General features: G+C 46.7%; 1 protein-coding gene across 2 annotated transcripts in view; it reads right to left on the bottom strand.

Moving 5' to 3' along the window:
- Window positions 1-2,413: 2,413 nt before the first annotated feature.
- Window positions 2,414-19,310, bottom strand: part of LOC136967681 (inactive ubiquitin carboxyl-terminal hydrolase 53) — a 34,617-nt gene continuing 17,720 nt past the window's right edge. For both annotated transcript variants that reach the window (XM_067261567.1, XM_067261566.1), the window contains exons 10-16: window positions 18,603-18,771; window positions 16,683-16,835; window positions 14,942-15,085; window positions 11,526-12,333; window positions 10,438-10,505; window positions 4,838-4,907; window positions 2,414-4,607 (exon numbers count right to left, since the gene is read on the bottom strand). In XM_067261567.1, the coding sequence (XP_067117668.1) occupies window positions 3,797-4,607; window positions 4,838-4,907; window positions 10,438-10,505; window positions 11,526-12,333; window positions 14,942-15,085; window positions 16,683-16,835; window positions 18,603-18,771 (2,223 nt within the window). In that variant the 3' untranslated portion in view covers window positions 2,414-3,796. The remainder of the gene's footprint in view (window positions 4,608-4,837; window positions 4,908-10,437; window positions 10,506-11,525; window positions 12,334-14,941; window positions 15,086-16,682; window positions 16,836-18,602; window positions 18,772-19,310) is intronic.

Below are 19,310 nucleotides of genomic sequence, written 5' to 3'. Positions count from 1 at the left end.
TGGAAGGGGGGACGCATGATGTGGGATACAGGACAGTGTGTGTAGGCAGGGGCGCCGTATAGGGGGGAAAAGGACAATTCCAAGGGCCCCTGACTGACAGGGGCCCCAAAAAATAAGAAACCGAATGTAAATAATCAACTTTTTTCCTTCATGAGGCCCAAAATTCCTGCGGGCACCCCTGTGTGTAGGCATCGTCCGGTGGTTTCACATGTTGGTCATGATTGAGTATTTGTGAGTATTGGTATCTGTTTCAAAATGCATCTGGATACACTGTACATCAGCCACACGGCTCAAAAGGTTCAGTAAATGTAGAATTAAAGCCGTTATCATATTTTACTGAAAGGAATTATTGTCACCCAATCAACTAAATTAACAATGCATAATTTAAATAAAAAATAAAAAACAAAACCTGTTAGGTTTAGCTAAATTTCTAGAGTAGAAAACAAGGAAATGCTTTGCTATGAACAACTGTGAACAATCTTCACCAAGAAAATAAAATTCAGTCATTTCCATCTAACAGGATCTGTCGACCTACGATGTGAACAGCCCTTCTCGCTCTCCAGACCACGTTTTTGTCCTGATGGCGTCTGCGTCTGGGGACTTTGTCGTTGCCCATAAATTACAGGGCCAAGACTTTACCGCTTCATCAGGGAGGACCTTTCCTTGTCACGTGTTTAGTCAGTTAATTAGCTGTGAGATTTGCCCATCTGGCGAATGAAAACCCACATCGTTTGCCTTCATTCTCCTCCCTCTCCCCCCCATCCCTCAGGTGCTGGGGCCACAGTTGTGACTCCTGAGTAGGCCCACCCCTCTAAAGATTTCACCTTCTAAATGACATCCTAGAGACAAACCAACTTCATGCTAATGTCGTTCACTGACAGTTACGGTTAGTGATGGGGCTATTTATGTCATTCATTTGCACAAACACTTCTAACAATAGTAAAACGATTCAATGTTGCTCCTCAGGATAAGGCACATTTTGAATACGGTGGGCTTGTGTAGATAGGAAGTAGGGTGGATGACCGGAAAAGCACTGTAAATGTTAGGCTGAAACACTTTTCTGTGTGTTTTATTATTCATTGAGAACTTGAACTTGTCTGTCGATAAAGTATTCCACAATGACACTCCCTGTTCAGGATCTCACTACATGATATTTATGACAGCAGGCTTTTATTTTGTTATTATTTAATTGCGTATCGTATTCACCCCAATATTTATTTCCTTGATAAACACATTTGTATCCAGATAAACAAGTGCCTTCAACAGTCTAGTAAATCCTTGATAACTTATCATTTGCTTCAGTCAATTTAGTTTAGAAACCATGGTGCCTCATTTATTAAAAAAACCTTGCTAGGATTTGATCCTAAATTTCACTGTAAGACAATCATTTCAATATATTTTTAATGTATAAAATGAGCATTAGCTTGATGAAAGCTGCCAGAACACACGCACTTTTAATCTATAAATGGCAAACTTCAAATTGAGCACAGCCATGGCTAATGTACCGTAACGTTAATGAATAGCCGACCTGTCCTCATTAATGAACTTCCCTTTATGAACAACATCTGTGGGGACTAAGAGGCTTGCATTCATGATCAGTATTTTATTGAAACAAAAAACAATGTTTTATGTGCTAAATTATGGTTTATGAAAAGCTTAGAAATGGCCACAACCCTAACCGTATTTGGTGATATTTTTATGTTTAGTAAACCTACATCACCGCAGTACTGTAACAGATGTAATAACTGGTTTACTGGATTAAACCTTGTTTGTGTATCGGTAGTGTTTACAATGTGAGTTGATGTGCCAAAGGGCTTTGCTACCACCACGTCCATAATAATGGGTTGCAAACAAAATAGAGCCTTCTGTTTGTGTTTTGCGCCATATTGCATCTAATGCCAGCAATACGCCAGCAATGCTGCTGGAAAATGTTCAGTCTGGTCAAAGGTAAAGTTCATACCATTGGAATCAGCAACTGAGAGACAGGTCTGGTTTGTCTTTGAAAGAAGGCTGACCTTCCTTTAAAAAAGTTTGAGTTGCTATTTTGTTAATAAAAGCTCTTTTAAATAGCTTTTTTTTTTTGAAAGGGTACTCCTATTCATTTACAGTATAAATATGTTCGTCTCATTGTTGCCATGCAGTCATATGTACAGCAGATGGTAGCAGAGTAATGTCGCTCCAATCCATCGACAGGGCAAACTTTGATAAAGCATGTCTCATTTATTCATAGTGGAATGTTAATGCAATCATTTCTGAATAAGGGCTGTTTTGTGATAGATATGTTAAGTTAATGCTTTAGATAAAGACGTCCCCATCAAAAGAAGAGGTAAAGGTGTTTGAACATTACTTTGGAAACTGAAAACAATACCTTGGTGATGAATGCTATTAATCGTATACAAAGAGATACACTGGCTTTGTTATGGTTAAATTAAATTGTTTATTAAACACTTGTTAATCAATACAAATGAAATTATAAAATAATTTCCAATTACATTTTGTACAAACCCATGGCTCCTATTCAAACTTGTGACATAGAAAAATAGAAAGGCACTGTGCATCAAATCTGCTGAGCAATATATATATATATATATATATAAAACACGGAAATAAATCGAAAACATTAATTTACAGAATTAGTCGCCAAACTGAACGAAAAGGACGTGTAAATCTACGCACGGCTGATCTCTGGGGTCCTGCTCCAACACACCCTGCTCAGAAACACCTCAAGCACATTAAGACACTCTTCAATCCTTTCAGAACATGACTGACTCTCACCACTACACAAACAGATTTGTTAAGGAAGTCCAATTGTTCAAAGAAGCATTCGTCTGACTTACTGGAGAGATGTCATCTCCCTTACGTAAAAACCTTATACCTCGGGTGCAAAGAATCGACACGAACGAAGGACAAAAGCTTATGAACTGGAAGGAGTGTGCAAGTAAAGGGTCTCCTAATTTGGAATGAAAAGTCCTAACACAGTTAAGCGGGGGTGGGCGGGGGGGGGGGGGGTCAAAAGGCAGCAAGGACGTGCGCCACAATGCTCTAAGACTGCCTCTTGAACTAGCCGACATTAAACACATTCACCCCCTCTTCACCTTGTGCCCTACCAGGAGCTAAGGGCGTCCATTTTAAAGTGCTGCTCCTAGACATGTGACTATCATAACTATTCACAATCTACCAAAAACCCTTGTTCCTCAAAGTCATCAGGAGGGAACCTGCTCGAGGCTGAAGGACCTGTACGTTGTATCATCACATAAAAAAAATACAGCAGGCCTAGGATAGCCGCCAGAAACGAGGGTGATTCAACAAAGTTCTACTAATATTCCATGGCTTACTTACATAGAAGTTAGGGATATTACGTAGAAGTGAACTTTTTAATCTCTTGAGGGGGAAGTGGCTTGTAGGGAGACATTCTTTCACCACACAACCCTTGGGTCAACAGCTAGATGTTTCCTTAATCAACAACATATTACCATCCAGGGTATGGATCCTTTTTAGTCGCTGTTTATTTTGGCTTTCTTCTGTGCATAATCAGTGCCATCTAGAGGCACAAACCATTACTGCAGGGCCGAGTCACAAAGGACCCATCCCATTCTGAAGACACGCTACACTTTCATTCACTGCCTCGCATGAACAATCTCTTTGGCATCTGGATCCACGTTTTGCTGTCTGAGGAGCCATCTGTATAAGCATTTCAACATCCTCCTGACAGGGCTGTCAGCACAGTCCATGAGAGATACAAGTGGGTTTGGCTATTTACTACTATTATTCCACCGGAACCGTTTTTTTTTCTCCATCAAAGATACCCATGTTCATCCAGTCCCTTCGAAGTGACGGGGTACCATTTGGCGGTGGGTTTGCTGGTGGAGTAACTTGATTCGGCCCTCGCCTTGGGGGGCTCTGCGGGCTGGGCCGCGGGAACAGGGAGCCCGCCGTCGTCCGGGTCGCTCTCCCCCGACGAGCTGCGCTCCCCGCCTTTCGAGTCGGTCATCAGGTACAGAACGGGTCTCTTGTGGTACTTGGCCCGGTATGTGTCCGTCATGCAGCTGTCCACTGAGAAGTAGGTGGTGGGAAGAGCCATTTCGTTGGGCGCGGGGGAGTCGGGATCGCCGCCGTCGTCGCCGGGCCGGGGGCTGGGGTACCTCTCCTCGCTCTCGCTGGCCGACAGCTCGTTCCTGTCCTGGTCGGAGGAGCCCGACTTGGAGCTGGCGTCCGAGGAGTGCTTGTGCTCGGCGGGCGTCTCGATCCACCTGCGCAGGGAGGGGGTGGACGGGCTGCTTTTGGGCTGGTTCCGCGCGGGGCCGGTGCGGGGCGGAACGTCCAGGCGGCGGGCGAGGATGCCCAGCTCCAGCTCGGAGGGGCGGGGGCCAGGGGTCTTGGGGGGTGGCGGCGGGGGGAGGTTGTGGGAGCGTGGCTGGGCTGGGAGGACGGGGTCGTCTTGTTCGGAGAAGGGTCCGGCCAGATCGTCGGAGCTGTTCCACTCCGAGCTGCTGGTCTTTGCCAGGAAGGGGTCCGCGGGGCTCCGGGGTCTGCCGTCCACCTCTTGCCCCTCGTCCACGCCGTCTCTCCTCTCCAGCAACCCGGGGGTGTATCTGAAGGCTCTTGTCCTGCACCAGGGAGGGGACCCATCAATTTGCTTCCAAATAAGCAAACACTGTTTAGCCAAAACAGTCCAACATCTAATGCAGTTTCTATTTTTCATGATTTACATTTAGTCATTTTACATTGGAGTAATTTATAGATCTGCATATTGTATACAGATAAATTAAATATATATTATATATTTTGTCCCATGCTGCCATTCATAAAAAAAAATGGAAGGAATAGCATGTGTTACCTTTGTATATTTGGACTAGGCAACATGGGAATTCCATCTTGAAGGTCAGGAGATTTTCTTGGATGCTCGCCTGGAAGAGAAGGATGTGTGTGAGTAGGTTCACACACTGCAAAAGAAGCCAATCATGCATCCATCTGACCCGCCCTTGGTCAGTCCTTCAGCGTCTCTCACAGACACAGGCATGTCCCTGCTCAACGTTCTCAGCAACTGCTCTGAAGCACTCAAACTACAGCTGAAGGGCAGCACCATCATCTGCTGAGTGGCACTTTTCTGGTGCCTTTTTCAGCTTTATTTGTAGTAAAGACAGTTGGAGAGAGGGAGAGAGACAGAGAGAGAGACAGAGAGAGAGACAGAGAGAGAGAGAGAGAGACAGGAGAGCAGGGAGAAAAAGGGGAAGACATGTAGGACATTTCCCCTGACTGGCTAAGGGGCTCGCTCTTCCCCTTTGAGCCACCGGAGGGCGCCTCATCTGCTGACTAGCTGTGTTTGAACACAGACTTCATGGGGAGGGGGACACGTTTCCTACCCGGGTTCAAAGCGGGGTCCCAGTCTGGCTGGGGGAGGAAATATCAAAGCAGAGAGCGCTGTCTCTGCTTTGAGACAGCGCTCCCCCCCCAGAGCCCTGCTCTCTGTCTGAGCCCGACAAGAGGATCGGGGCCCCTCTGAGGGACCTGGTTCCGGCCTAGACCCCAAATGTTAGCTAACGCAACACGAGTCGTACACATGCCCTGAGTCGTACTCATGCCCTGAGTCACAGTCATGTGATGTGACGTGGTCGGGGGAGATGGCTGGGGACGGACCTGTGTGTCCGAGCAGCTGGAAGCCTATGGCAGAGGAGCTGCAACTGAGCTCAATAAACTCTGGACAGAGAGCCATCCAGTTCACCGGTCACACAGACGTGTGCGTGCCAGTGTGTGTGTGTGTGTGTGTGTGTGTGTGTGTGTGTGCTTAGCCATCATTCTAGGGTCTCAATTCTTTTAGGCCGCTCTTTTTCAGAGAGGTTTGTGCTGCTTGAAAAGGTGGGCTTGCATGCGGTGATCGTAGGGTCAAAGGTGAGAACATGGGAGAAGGCGTGGCACTGTGTGTGTGTGTGAGAACAACCGACAGACAGAAAAGGGATAGAGTGAGTGGATTAGGTGCGTCTGTGATGGTCGACCCATGGGCCTTTCTCTATCCCTCGCTCTCTCTCTCTCTTTTTTTTCTCTCATGTGCTCCCCGGCAGCATTAGTGTCTAAATCCCTTCTGCTGGCATGCAATTAGGCCTAGGGTCTGCCTCCAAACTCTGCTCCCCCCCCCCCTCCCCACTGCACTGCAGCGTGTTTAAGCCATTAAGTCCTTGTGGCGATTCTCAGTCTGATGCTGTTGATTTGCGATGTTGGCAAGCAACGGTAACAATATCCATAAGAAAAAAAAGCAAAGCAGGGTTGCCGTTTGCAGGCCGGGCGACATTGCTCTTTAGCAAATCCCCTTTATGGTCATGTGGGCCGATGCCAGGAGAGAGCCCAGGGGAACAGGACTGTTGTGTAACGAAGCGTAAAAGCTGATGTGCTCTCAAGAGTCTCTGGTAAGCATTGTGAATCACAAGACACTCCTTTACGGGGCTGTGAGAATCCTTGATGCGCCCAGACGGACCGAGCACCGGGGCGGCCGGGGTTTAACTGAGGTTTTCACCTAACTCGGGTGGGTTGCACACTTAACAGTTTGAACCGCCAGTCCCCTCACTGCGTTAAAGGGCACATGAGATCATTTGGACAAACACGATATGGCAGTTACGCACGCAGATCGTGGCTGGGACTGAAGAATGCTCCCTGGTGTGCTGCCCTTTCAGCTCTCCGCCGGGATCCATATGAAGATGCTAGTTTCACGGGACGTTAATCACGGAAATCACCCTCCAGTGGCTGGGATTACATTTGAGCTACGATACTGTCCTTGAGTCACACCCCTTAAACTTGTTTCTGGTAAATGTAGACAGCCGATCACCAAAGAGAATTCGGACTGATGTCATGAAACCAAATCAATGTCCACTGCAATCTCTGAACTTTGAGACACCCTGCAGTTCCAATGTGTCATGCAAAGACCACAAATGAAAGATGATTGAAGCACATTTTTGACAGCTCTTTGATGCAGCAAAATGAGACAACTTAACTCTTTTCAATTTCACGACTGTACGAGTTGAGATTTGTGGCACGCCATTTCTGCTTGATCTGCGGTCCTTAAGAAACCTTAGCATCAATCATACTTTCATGCGCATTTTGTGCGATTCAATTATGAGAAGAGAGAAAGTGAGTGCACTGCATAAATGTCAACCATTCGACAATTTTAAAAGCCATCTCTTGGTAGATCCCCAAAAAAGCTGCCTTCTACATATAGCTCTTTTTACTGTGTGTCACCAGAAAGCATGTGGACTCGGACACAGTATGCCTGACACAAACAAATGAGAATGTTTGTGTGCGCAACACCAGCCCTGAAACACTCAACATCCCTTTCACTTAGTGAGATTAAAATAATAAAATCAAGATAAAAAATCAGGCCAGTACCCAAGTTGTGATTTTAATTAACGTTCATTTCACAAAAAGTCCTTAGGTGGGAAATGCCCATTAACCCCAACCTGAGAACATGTTGCTGAATATGAAAATATGATCAAGTGTTTTATCAGACCATGTCACTTAACATAATCCCCCCCAGTCAATTTGGCTTATGCGAGTGTTGACTCAACCCTGGTCTGGGAACCATTAAGCCAAACGATGTGATGTAAATGGGGCCTCATCCCAGGGCATTAACACTACGGTTAGCACATCAGTCACTGGACTTGTTAAGTGCCGTCAATGACGTTTAAAGCCAGGCAATGTTTTAGGCTACCAACGCCCTGAGTCAGAGACAGACATACACATCATGGCATAGGACTAAGACAGCGCATAACCGCAATGGATATTATTATATTAATCTCTTCATCCTTTTATAAATACTAAGAAATCATTCAGAGTGTAGTGCATTCAATCGTATCTCTTTTCAGACACGTGTTTCAGACACGTTTTAAAAAAAGGTGGATGAATGTGAATGTCTGAATAGGCAAACAGGGTGCTTTAATCCCTCTTGAACATGGAAATGGCTTTGAATGAGCCTGGTTAGCCACAGGGAGCCAGAGGCCTTCCTTTCATCTTGACAGGCAGAGACAGTAGAGCCAAGGCACGCAGCGCACACACGCACACACACACACACCAAAAGGCGTGCACTTGGGCCATACTTCAACTCACTTTTATATATTTATTCAATCCATGTTTTTTTTTTTCACCGAAACAAAAGTTGCATTATTTCACTGCAGTTGCACGTACAACTGAGATTATTACAAGTTATGATATTATGTGAATGGCTACTTCTTTTAGACAGGGTCAGTTAGTGAGTGTGATGTTAGCAGATCAGCCCCGGCCAATTAAGAGACTGGGTCCCACATTTTCCAGGCGAGAGTCTGGGAAACAGCGAGAGCCAATCAGAGTAAATCGAGCGAGCCTATGATTTGCTGCCCAGATAAAGAAATTTGAGGTGGTGGACTTACAGCAACCCTGACCTTTTCAGCCGTCAGCCAGACACAATGTCTCTCTAAGGTATCTGACAGCACAGGTCCAAGCAGCAAGGATGCCATGCCACCATTTAGGTTAACATCTGGACAGCTCAACGAGACATATTCCATTTTTGTTTCTAAGTGTCAAACAAACAAACAAACAATGTTTACTAGACCCATGGCCACATTGAGTAAAAATGGCCTTTGTTGTTTTAATGTCTGATCTGAGCAGGTGATGGATCTGTGCACTGTAGGATCTCAGATCTGTCTGTATAAGATAGAATTACCACACTAGAGTCATGTTTCCATCAAACACATTTGCTGTCATTTGTCACTGCAGTATGATGGCAGGGAGTGGATATATCTCCAGAGCTCCAAAACAGTGATTACATAAAAAGCATCAAATATTAAGAAGTATGGAAATGCATACATTTCTCAAATTTAAGTATATTGCCAGAGCTACTAAACTGTAGTAAATATGTATATTATATTATATAATAAATATAAAATATGTTTAAAAAAAAAATCAATCTGGCGCAATTCTAGAATTAAAAGTCACTGCTAGGGTTGGCCATTCCAGGAAATAAAAGGGATATCAAAAGGGATATCAAAAGGCAGAAATGAAAAATACGGTGAAAACCACATCAATGCTTCAGAAGTGTTTGTTTCTCTGCCAGGGCCCGCTTCCACATGGACTGCTGGGCGTACAAAGGCTCTCACGGGCCAACACGGCGCCGACATTAAAAGCTACCCTTTTCCGCTTGAATTTGTCAGCTCACCAAACTTACGTAATAGCACCTTCGCTCTGATATAAACACAGTGCTGTTTCACCCCATGCGAATTGCAATCATCGCAAATTAGCAGGAAAGATGACGTCCCTTTCATTTTCCTCACTTTCACACTCCAAAACCACAGGATAAACTGGTCACAGAAAACATGCGTGAGCCCCACAAAATAGCTTTTTATTTACGTGATCATGTGAATGCCACCTTCTGACAGGCCTGGTCGTGGCATTTTCTGCCTGTCTGGGCACAGCTGGGAGAGCAGTGCCTGCTCGCTCTTCATCCCTTCTTTGTGAGGATAAACAGCATGGATTCCAATTCGGGGAATTGCCGTTTTATTTATTTGTTATATATTTATTTTTGGGAATACCGTGTTCCCTCTTACTATGATATATCGCATGCTAGGCACGTGATGATGAGTGGAGACAGAATGTGAGGGGTGTCCGGCTGGTGAACCATTTGCTGCTATTCATGTAAACTAATCTCTCTATCCTGTCTGGAGGCTAAAAATAGCTGTTATAGCTAGTTGCTTGTGTTCAGAGGGTTTGTACTTAAAGCCTTAGTTCAACATGGGGAGTTTTTTCTTGTTGTTGCGTGTGTTCTTTTACTAATGAAGCTGCTCGCGAAAAACCTCCAGTAATACATGAATTAATATTTGTTTGTGCCGCAGACCTCATGCACACAGTATGTTCATAGCTCACGGCTGGACACATTACACTGGGCTCTGCAAAACAGCCATTAACTTTACTCCGGGAAAAAAAAGGTCAAGTTCAGTGAATGAGGAAGCAGAACATGTATTTCCATACTGCAGCCTTTTTGCCCAGCACTGACCTTACCACTCCTGATGAGAACATAAATCAGCTGCCCTCTTCATATCTGTGTACCTTATTAAACGTCAAACTCCTGGGGGTTCTCAGGGAGAAGGGAACTTAACTGAGCCGAATAAAGCTTTATCTTTTGTGTTTAATTATGGCTCTGTCTGTGGCACCAGAGGCTATTTTTCCTGCCAGATTAAGAGCCTGAAATGCCTCCTTTTACAGAATAATTTCCCCCCAAAATTTAGCAAATGATGTGTGATTTCAAATATTTAAAAACTAGAATATTTGCCCATTTTCATGTTTTTTTTGTGTGACTATGCAGTTAGAGGCTATGCAAATCTGCTTTTCGGACCAAAAAACCATAAAGCCTAGAGTTTGTAGAGTCAAAATGCAGTTTTGCACAGTACACTGAGGGAAGACGGTGTTTTGGTATTGTCTTACCGTACGACAGTGAGGAGTGCAAGAGGTCTGCCTTTGAATCCTCACTTCTCCGCTGAGGGTTTGGGTCCCTAAAAAACACATCTGTCAAATTACTCACTTCCACACTACGTGACAAAGTCATGCCTATGTATGTTTACGCATCTTGGCATTCAGGCCTGTTTTCTGCTAGCAACCTTTTAAAGAGATTAAGTTGGATATAAACAGAATAGCGTAAACAGGGAAATAAGCCCCCCTCCCACTCACCTCAACCACTTGATGTGATTCACTATAGTGTAATGGATACTAATCCATTACACCGTTATTTCCCCTTTAGTACATAGGTGGCCTGCGTCCATCTTTATTTTAATATAGTGGTCGAGCATTAAGGAAACTCAACAATGTTAACTTGTAGATTAAGGCATTGCTTTACCATATCACATCATTTTGGAAGGATCTAAAAGAAACACAGAAACGGATGTTTCCCCTTACATTTAGACATGCACCGCAAATAAACTTTCAGCAAAATTTAAACTTAAACATTTTTTAAATTTTTTTATGCAGATATTTTGTCCACATTAGTTTCCTGAAATAATCAATCATTTAAGTGTTGTCTACAAATATTACACAATGGTTTGCATAATGCAAACTAGTTAGAACAGCGTCAACCATCGACTGACCGCCCCTCTTGGGAGGCAAACAGTTGTCAGCTACTTGAGATCGTTATCCTCCACAACTGGCACTTCCCTTCCAACCAATGACGGCACAATAACCTGGCCAGATCTGCTCTGTGTGCACTTATGTAAAAAAAAAAAAAACACTCGCTATTCTTAGAAGAGATTGTTTGTGCTGTTTAATTATTCAGAAATGGCAGTGAGTTAGACGTTCAGCCGAGTGCTAACACACAAGACAAACGGGAATAATTGCTTCAGGTGTGGAATGATGCCTGTTCACTAAAGGTGAAAGGTGTTTAAAAACTGCAGAAAATCTGCACTTTTTTTCACTTGAGTAAATAAATCTTAAATCCTACAATTTCACGTCAAGTCCAAGTATTAAGGGGAAAACAAAATAAACACATTCACAAGGGAAATGAACCAAGAGGTTTATTTTACCTTGTACGATACACATCAGTTGTGGTCTTCAGGTCTCTGGATGCTAGGTTCTCCACGACGGGAGAGTCCAGGTTTGCAGATCCATTGCTCAACCGGTCGCTGCTCTCGTACCCCGACTCGGTCCGCTGGATCTTCCAGTTGTCGTTGCGCACCTTTAGGGTGGCCGTCCCCTTCGACCTGTCCTTGTCACCATGACCGCCGCGGCCCTCGGAGTCCAGCGAGCTGCGACTTCCTCCCATCTCGTGCTTCAGCTCGTCCTCGTAGATGGTCATCAGGCTTTTAGGCTTCCGCTCGTCCCGCCCGTCGCCGCCGCCCCAGGTCCTATCCTGGTCACGCTCTCTCTCCTGGGGCAGCGCCCTCTCCTGGCCGGAAGGTCTCCGCCGGGGACTGTGCTGCCTCCGTTCCTGGCTGCCCCCGCCACCAATCACGCTGTCCACGTTTAGCGCTTCGCGCAAGGGCTTCCAAGGCCGGCTGTGCCTGCTGCTGCCGCGGCTGGCTTCTCCGTTCCCCTGGCGCACCCGAGAGTCCTGGCTGCTGTCCGTGTCGTAGCCGTTGGACGGCTGGTGTAGCCTCCGGCTGTAGTGACCCCCACCCCCACCACCGGTAGCCGTGGAGGGGAGTACCTGCACCCTGGAGCTGGAGTGGGAGCGGGGGGGTTCGTAGGAGGACATGCCCCCTATGTGGGGGGTTCTCTCGGTCCTGGAAGGGCCTTTGCCTTGGCTGCTGAACATGCGGGTCTCCAGGTACTGTCTGAAACCGTTCTCCGGTGGGGAGGCAGAGCGGGAGTAGGTTCGATCTGGGACTGGTTCTGGAAGACGAAAAGGAGGAGGAAACTGAAGTGTGTTTGCGAGAAAAACAAAATCCACATTATTTCCCCATACGTGAGCAATATGAAAAGATTCTTTGGAATAACACATGAACTATGCTTGAATGTTACTCCTTACAAAGAAGGCTAGGCAATATCCCCCCAAAACTGTGTTCACACAGAAGGGAGGCGACCCCATATAAACGCCACATGTTCAACCAAGGCTGATGAGGAGATTGGGATCGCCTTAATGCCCCACACAACCTTTCCAGATGGCGAGGCAAAGTCACTTTTTCCTGCAGGCCAATGCCAATTCTGACATTGTATTCTGGCTAGCTATCCCACTGGCTCCAAAACACCAAATGCCTGTGTTGAATGTCAGGTTGCCAAGGGCATCAACTTCGGACTTTCTATGCTACCCTAAGACAGCAGGGGGTGGGGTGAAGGGTGAGGGGTGCAGCGGGGGGGGGGGGGGGGGATTCTGTGGGACGTCTGCAGAGAAGAAGAAGGTGTTAATAATGGACGGCGGGAGACTGCGTGTAAGCCTCCACGGTGGCGACACTGAGGGCAGTGACCTCACACGTTACCAGCGTCGGTGTTGTTATTAACGATGGAAAGTGTGCATATGTGTGTCACTCTCAAGGGCACAGTGAGTCATGTTGGACACTTGAAAAATATTGCTCAACACCTCCACTGGATCCTGGTACAGTTATGTTACCAAGCTGAGACATAAGACCTGGTGACATTTGGACCACATGTCTTAACTTTCTATACATTTGTTGGCTTTATATAGACCGTGTGTTGCGGTGTGTCACGACAACTTTCAGAAGTGATACAGATAACTTGCTGACATCCTGTCATACATAAATGGCATACGTCAAACAAAGAGACTAAATCCATCTCCAAAAACGTGTTGGATCAAAGTTAGATCCAGTCACATGGCAAAATGTGATGATAAAGTTGCCACTAGAGACCCATGTAAAAGGCAGTGCCTGGCTGACATCCCCATACAGATAACATAATGATCTACAGTGGAGTTACGGTCTCAGGTTAGGAAGATCAATTATGGGAGCCCCCATGAATGTGACCTCTCCTCAGAGATGAAGTTGCTATGGAGATGGATTCTGCTGACCGTGTGAGTTAAATCACTTCAATCCCTTGGCACATATCTTGCGATGTTCACATGGGCCGCATCACAGAGCCTGATTTTGTGCGCTTGCTTGAGGAACTGCAGCCAGTCTGAGATGTAGGTGTGCCGTCTACATTGATACACAACTTTGGGTCACCCCATGGATACAACTAAGTCTTTCAATATGACCTGAAGTACTTTGGAAGGGTTTTCTTCCCTGAGTGGTTCCAAGCTCCAAGGTGTACATTTTTTTTGTGCTGGCCGGTGCACGGGCAATTCTAGGCTAGATTTATACCACTTACATTAACTGGAGTGTCACCTCCAGCCTAGCTATCCATCACTGGGGGATGACGCTAGCCTCTGTTAGCCGACTGCATTCAATCATAATAGGACGTGAGCCTGGTGCTAACAGGACTGCTGGTTGTGGGAGTCCATTTCGAATCTGGTCTTTCTCAATAGGTCCTTTTAATCTCTTAATATTGACACATCTTGATGGAATGACAGATCTGGAGGTGTGGAGCCAGAGCTGTAAGTTGTCAGAGCGTGGTCTCTGTTGCCCAGGCAGAATGAGGCCAGCGACCATCATAATTGACAGTCTGATTTGATACTATATCCAATCCTTCTCTGTAAGCAGTGAATGGGGTAAGACTGATTGCAGCCAGGACTCTAAAATGAACACAACATTAGAGCAGTGGGATAGTTGTGTTATGTACATTTACATTTAGTCATTTAGCAGACGCTCTTATCCAGAGCGACTTACAGTAAGTACAGGGACATACCCCCCGAGGCAAGTAGGGTGAAGTGCCTTGCCCAAGGACACAACGTCATTTTGCACGGCCGGGAATCGAACTGGCAACCTTCTGATTACTAGCCCGCTTCCCTAACCGCTCAGCCACCTGACTCCCCATGTTATGTTGTGTCACACAGAGAGGGAAACCGCTGTGTCAGTTGATGAGGGCGAGAGATCGAGACGAGCTGGAACAGACGTCAGTGTTTAATCCCCTTTCACCATGGATTACGTAAAGGCCGGTTGACTGGGAAGCTGTAGCCTTTTTGCCCTGCTGAAGCCCAGTGGAGTTTGTTTTCCCTTTCAAGTGTGCGCATATTCGTAAGCAGGGTTGCGTGTGGAGGCCGCTGGAAAAGTGTCCAAAGTTGAAAGTTGAAAGTTGCCGTTGCGCAGCCTTTTGCGTGCGCGTGTTTGCGGGCCTATGTATTTCTTTACGTATGCAGTGCACGTCGAGTGCCGTCGTACAATTATTTAGTCCTTTGCTTTTCTCTCTCCCTCTCCCGCTCTACCCCTCTCACCCTCCTCTCTCTCTCTCTCCTTCCCCCTCTCTGTCTCCCTCCTCTCTCTATTTCTCTCTCTGTTTCTCTCTCTCTGTCCTTCCTGCCCTCTGTGTATCAGACCACATGCCTGCATCGCTCTCCCTGCATCGGTGCGAATGTGTGACAACAGCGTGCGCGTTTAGCGACATGCCTTACCGCGGTACCGAGGGTCTGGTCTCCTCTGGCCCCGGTCGGCCTCTCTCCTGGACGGCTGCATCCCCCGGAGCTCCCCTGCTTTCTGGGCAACCTCCCTGGAGATGTCCCTGATACGACTCTTAGGATCACCAGGGCCCATCTTCACTGCAGAGACAAGGGGAGAAGGCATGCACCACTGCAGTTATTAATCAAGACAGTGCTGGCCACAGTGAGTGCCATTACTGGTAGGGTTGGTGTGAGGGGGCCACGGGGATTGTTCCGGCCTGGTGCTGAGCAAGCACGTCAGGACGCCAACTGCACCCGAAACGCCACCGCAGACATTTAACCCGCCCGTTCCGGCAACGTGAAGAGCCCTTAAACCACCAAAGACGTGATCGATGTCCACTCGTCAGAGCTTTTAGTCTTCGCTTGGGATTCCCAACCCCCCCCCCCCCCCCTTCCCCAAACCTCCTTCCCCACAAACCCGACCTTCACTTCCTCAAAAGCCCCCTCCCTTCCGTCCTCAGAGGCATGGCACAGTGCTGAGTGTGTGAGCGGGGGGGGGGGGGGGGGACGACTTTGGGCCAGATCGATGTGCTGATGTATACGGCTGCTCTTTTCTGCTGCAGCGGGGGGAAAACCGTGCGAGGCGGAACCACGGCGACGCCGCAGCCAATCCTGGCCCCCCTGGCTTACGTCTTAGCTCTGCAGAACCCTCTCCCAGTCAGAGGACGGAGCCCATACGCGCTACTGTACTGCGGGGGTAAAGGATGGGGTCCGCTTTCGATAAGGTGGGACTTTTACATTAGGAACCTGGCGATGACTCTACCTGGTGTCAAGAGCTTGTCAGGGAAGCGCGTCTCCAAAAACAAATGACGGCGGTACGCGTCCGCAATCCCCCCTTTTTCACAGTGATGCACGCTCTCTGTCCACAAACGGGCGCACATTCTCTCACCTCGCCGACAACCAATTCCCCCAAGGTGGAGACAGAATTGAAATCAATGAGAATACAATTAGGTCTAATAGGAAAAACGGTGACAGTTCATTGCCCACACGGAAAAGTTATCCCCTCAACTCATTGGTTTTCCCACACATTTCCCCACTCCTGTTTGCTCTTCGGTCTAAGCACTCCAGAGTAGAGTTTATGTCTCAAAAACTCAAAGCACCCAGTATTGTTCAGCGCTCAGAGACAGAAAACACATCAAACGGATTTGAGCTTCTGGCTGTAACTCGCACTGACAACCAAGAGTACAGGAAACAAGGGCAGACATAGCATAATACTGGATAATAACAAAGGAATGTGCAATAACAACACAAGGAGTCACGACCCCCACCATCTGCACCCCCCCCATCCCTCTTGCTTTTCTCCCCTCCCTCGTTCCCACACTCCTTCCCTCACATTGTCTTTGATAGCCTCACTAATGGTCTCTTCCTTCTCTCTCCCCTTTGATTGTGAATATTGACCTAATACTCTTAACTGCGCATCTGCAGACATATCTAGACTGTCCATCTCCCTCTGGAGTCATACCTGAAAAGGGCTCTTAAACTGTCCACTCTTAGTTCTCTCTATACTCAGCAAGCCCTTCCAGAACTGCACTCTACTTCTCTGTACTCTCCAAGCCCCGCAATCCCTTTTAGTCCACACAAATCCCTACTCTCCCATTCTCAAGTAACTCATAACTAGTGTAAAGGGGTGATCTTTCCCCTCTCTCTATTCCTCTCCCCCGGTTTCGCTCCTTTCTCCTCCTCCTCCGACTCGTACCTGGTCCTCTCCCCCCGCTGGTCTGGCCGCTGCCTCTGCTGAAGGTGGAAGGGGTCTGGGTGTTATTTCTGAAGCTGCCCTGGCCCAGGAGGGAGTTGAGGTTATCCTTGGTGAGGTCCAGCTTCCTGGGGACTAGGGTTGGTGAGTCTGGTCCTGGGTGGTGGAGACACAGCAGAGGTGGAGGGTTAAGAGTTTGGACACAGTCTCTCAACGGTCGTGAGGTGTAGAGCCATGTGTACTAGTCATGGTGGAGCTTTCGCACATATAATAGTAGCCCTGTCAACTTCCAGTGTGATATCAAATCACTTAACATTTCCAGAGTTTTTGTTCAGATGACACACCGATTCTATAATTTTTTGACACATCCAAAAACTGACAGAATCAAAGAAAAAATCGTAACACAAACTGAAAACATGGACAGTAAATACACGGCAATGCACAATGCAAGTCAAACTTACGGAAACAGAGACAACAAAAGCCAAAATCAACGACACATATTTCTCCTGCGTTTTTCCACTTGTTATGGCTCATCCAAGCCTGACTAGCGCTTCCCCACCACTGACAGTCAGCAAGCTGGTCCTGTCACCGTGACGACCTGGGGCAGGGCCAGATCGGGGAGTTTGGTCATTAACGGGGGATAAAGCCCTCCCCTCCCAAACGGATCCAGAGGTTTTTAATCCACGCTCAGCTGTTTTCATCAACAACTTCTTACAGTTGCCAACAGTCGCGAATATTATGGTATGCTGTAATAGGTTGCAACCCCAAATATAAATTCTTCCCTATTAGGCCTTCTGTTGATGTCTCATGGGTTTCGATGTGAAACAGCGATGGCTGGCAAATATGTGTTGGCAGTTGACAAGATCCAGGAAGTAAAGTGTTGCCTGTAAGTAACTCAATGGAGGGACATATTCACGCGTCTTCTAGAAAGATCTGTAGCGTACAGTATGGTAGGAGGATCAAACAGATGTCCACCGTGGGGTTTCAGTAGCAAACAGAATGACGGAGTGTTCAAACCCCAGTCAGCCGTGTGGTTCATCTCAGTCCCTGCGATGAGGAGTTCAAACCCCGGTCCTGGAAAACCTTGCTGGTATTACTTCCAACCGGCTGGTGTTTCAGAACCACTCTTAAGAGGACTTATTTTAAGACTTTCATATATACTGTACTGCAGCAACTTAAATGTAGCCGTCCCTTGTTAAGCATGACCTGAAGGAGAAATTAATAACAAGGGCCGTGGTTCTCATAGATTGGTTTCAGTGAAGGGGGACTGGGGTGCTGTTTGGGGGGGTTTTGATCGTTCCTCTTTGGGGTAGATGGCCAGTCCCAGATCGATTCGACGCAATAAGACGCACACCCAGACTGAGAATGTTTCTCATTGATTGATGTTTAGGTCAAATCATTTATAGCTCATTAGATATAAACTGTGGTCTAACGACAAACAATCTGAGTAAGATGGGGGTTTTTTTTGTAAAGAGTGGAGTAAAAAGGTTGTTCAAACCTCTGCTTTCCCCCAACCAGAGTGCACACGCCTCATTTCATCTTGTCTGACATAATGGGACTGTGTTTCCAACAGAGCTGACATGATGATAACGACCCTAAAGTACAGACGATAATGATAATGACCAATTTCACAGTGTTAAAGCCCGAGGCCGCCATTACTGGGAGTCGCATTGCATTGGGAAAAAAACCCCAAGGGCAAACAGGTCAAACATGCATAAGAGACATGTTGAAATTAGAACCATCGAGAATGTATTTGATTACCAAAAGGTTGAGACCGCTTTGTTGGATTGAACCAATAGGCTGTTTGTGTGTTCTGAGCATGATCTTAAAAGTAACATTTCAAGTCTTATCGTGTCCAGAGAATACACAATGCTGTGGTGTTAAAACAGGCACCTGGGGGGGGGGTTGTCACACACACCGCACCTGGGAAATCTCCGTTGAGGGGAGACTTGTAGTGAGAGGGGACGTGGTTTTGGCGCGAGACGTCTTCTGCTGAGATGGCGCTGCCGTCAGGGTTGGAGTAGAAGAGGAGGAGGGGCTGGAAGTGACCTTTGATGCATTTGGTGACCACGTCTTTCCACCTGGAGCCAATCTATGGGGCACACAAAGGAAAGAGGCAGAGGTCAATATGCATGCATATTCATGGAGAGACTTTCAGATGGGATTAAGGCACACAAATAGACGGACTGGCATTTTCCCAATTTTACAGGAAAATCGGACTCGCACACACACTTGCGCGCACACAAAGTCTAACACACACACACCCACACCTTACTGGAATTGGTAGGATTTCCCATTTGACTTATTATACAAAGAGCCAACTTCTTTTGCCAAAAACATCAATATCAATTCTGACTCCAAGCTCTAATGTATTCCTTGTCGTGAACAATAGAAGCTAAAATGTCAATCCCAGGACCTCAATCCGCAACCATTGGTTGTTTTTCCCTTCTAAACTATATCTTCATTTGAGGGCATGGCGTCAAATGGAAAGTTCCAAGACATTACAGTTGGAAGACAGTACGGAGAACAGCTGAACAGGATGGCACACACCAACTGGATGGGACACACTTTGCACAAAAGTCACACAACACCAAACAGAACAGGAGGGATTTCGTCTTTAGTGTCGGATCG

This window comes from Osmerus mordax, chromosome 23 (genome assembly GCF_038355195.1).
Source record: "Osmerus mordax isolate fOsmMor3 chromosome 23, fOsmMor3.pri, whole genome shotgun sequence".
NCBI lineage: Eukaryota > Metazoa > Chordata > Actinopteri > Osmeriformes > Osmeridae > Osmerus > Osmerus mordax.
Note: the sequence above shows the minus strand (reverse complement) of the source record. Positions and strands in the feature narration are given on the sequence as shown.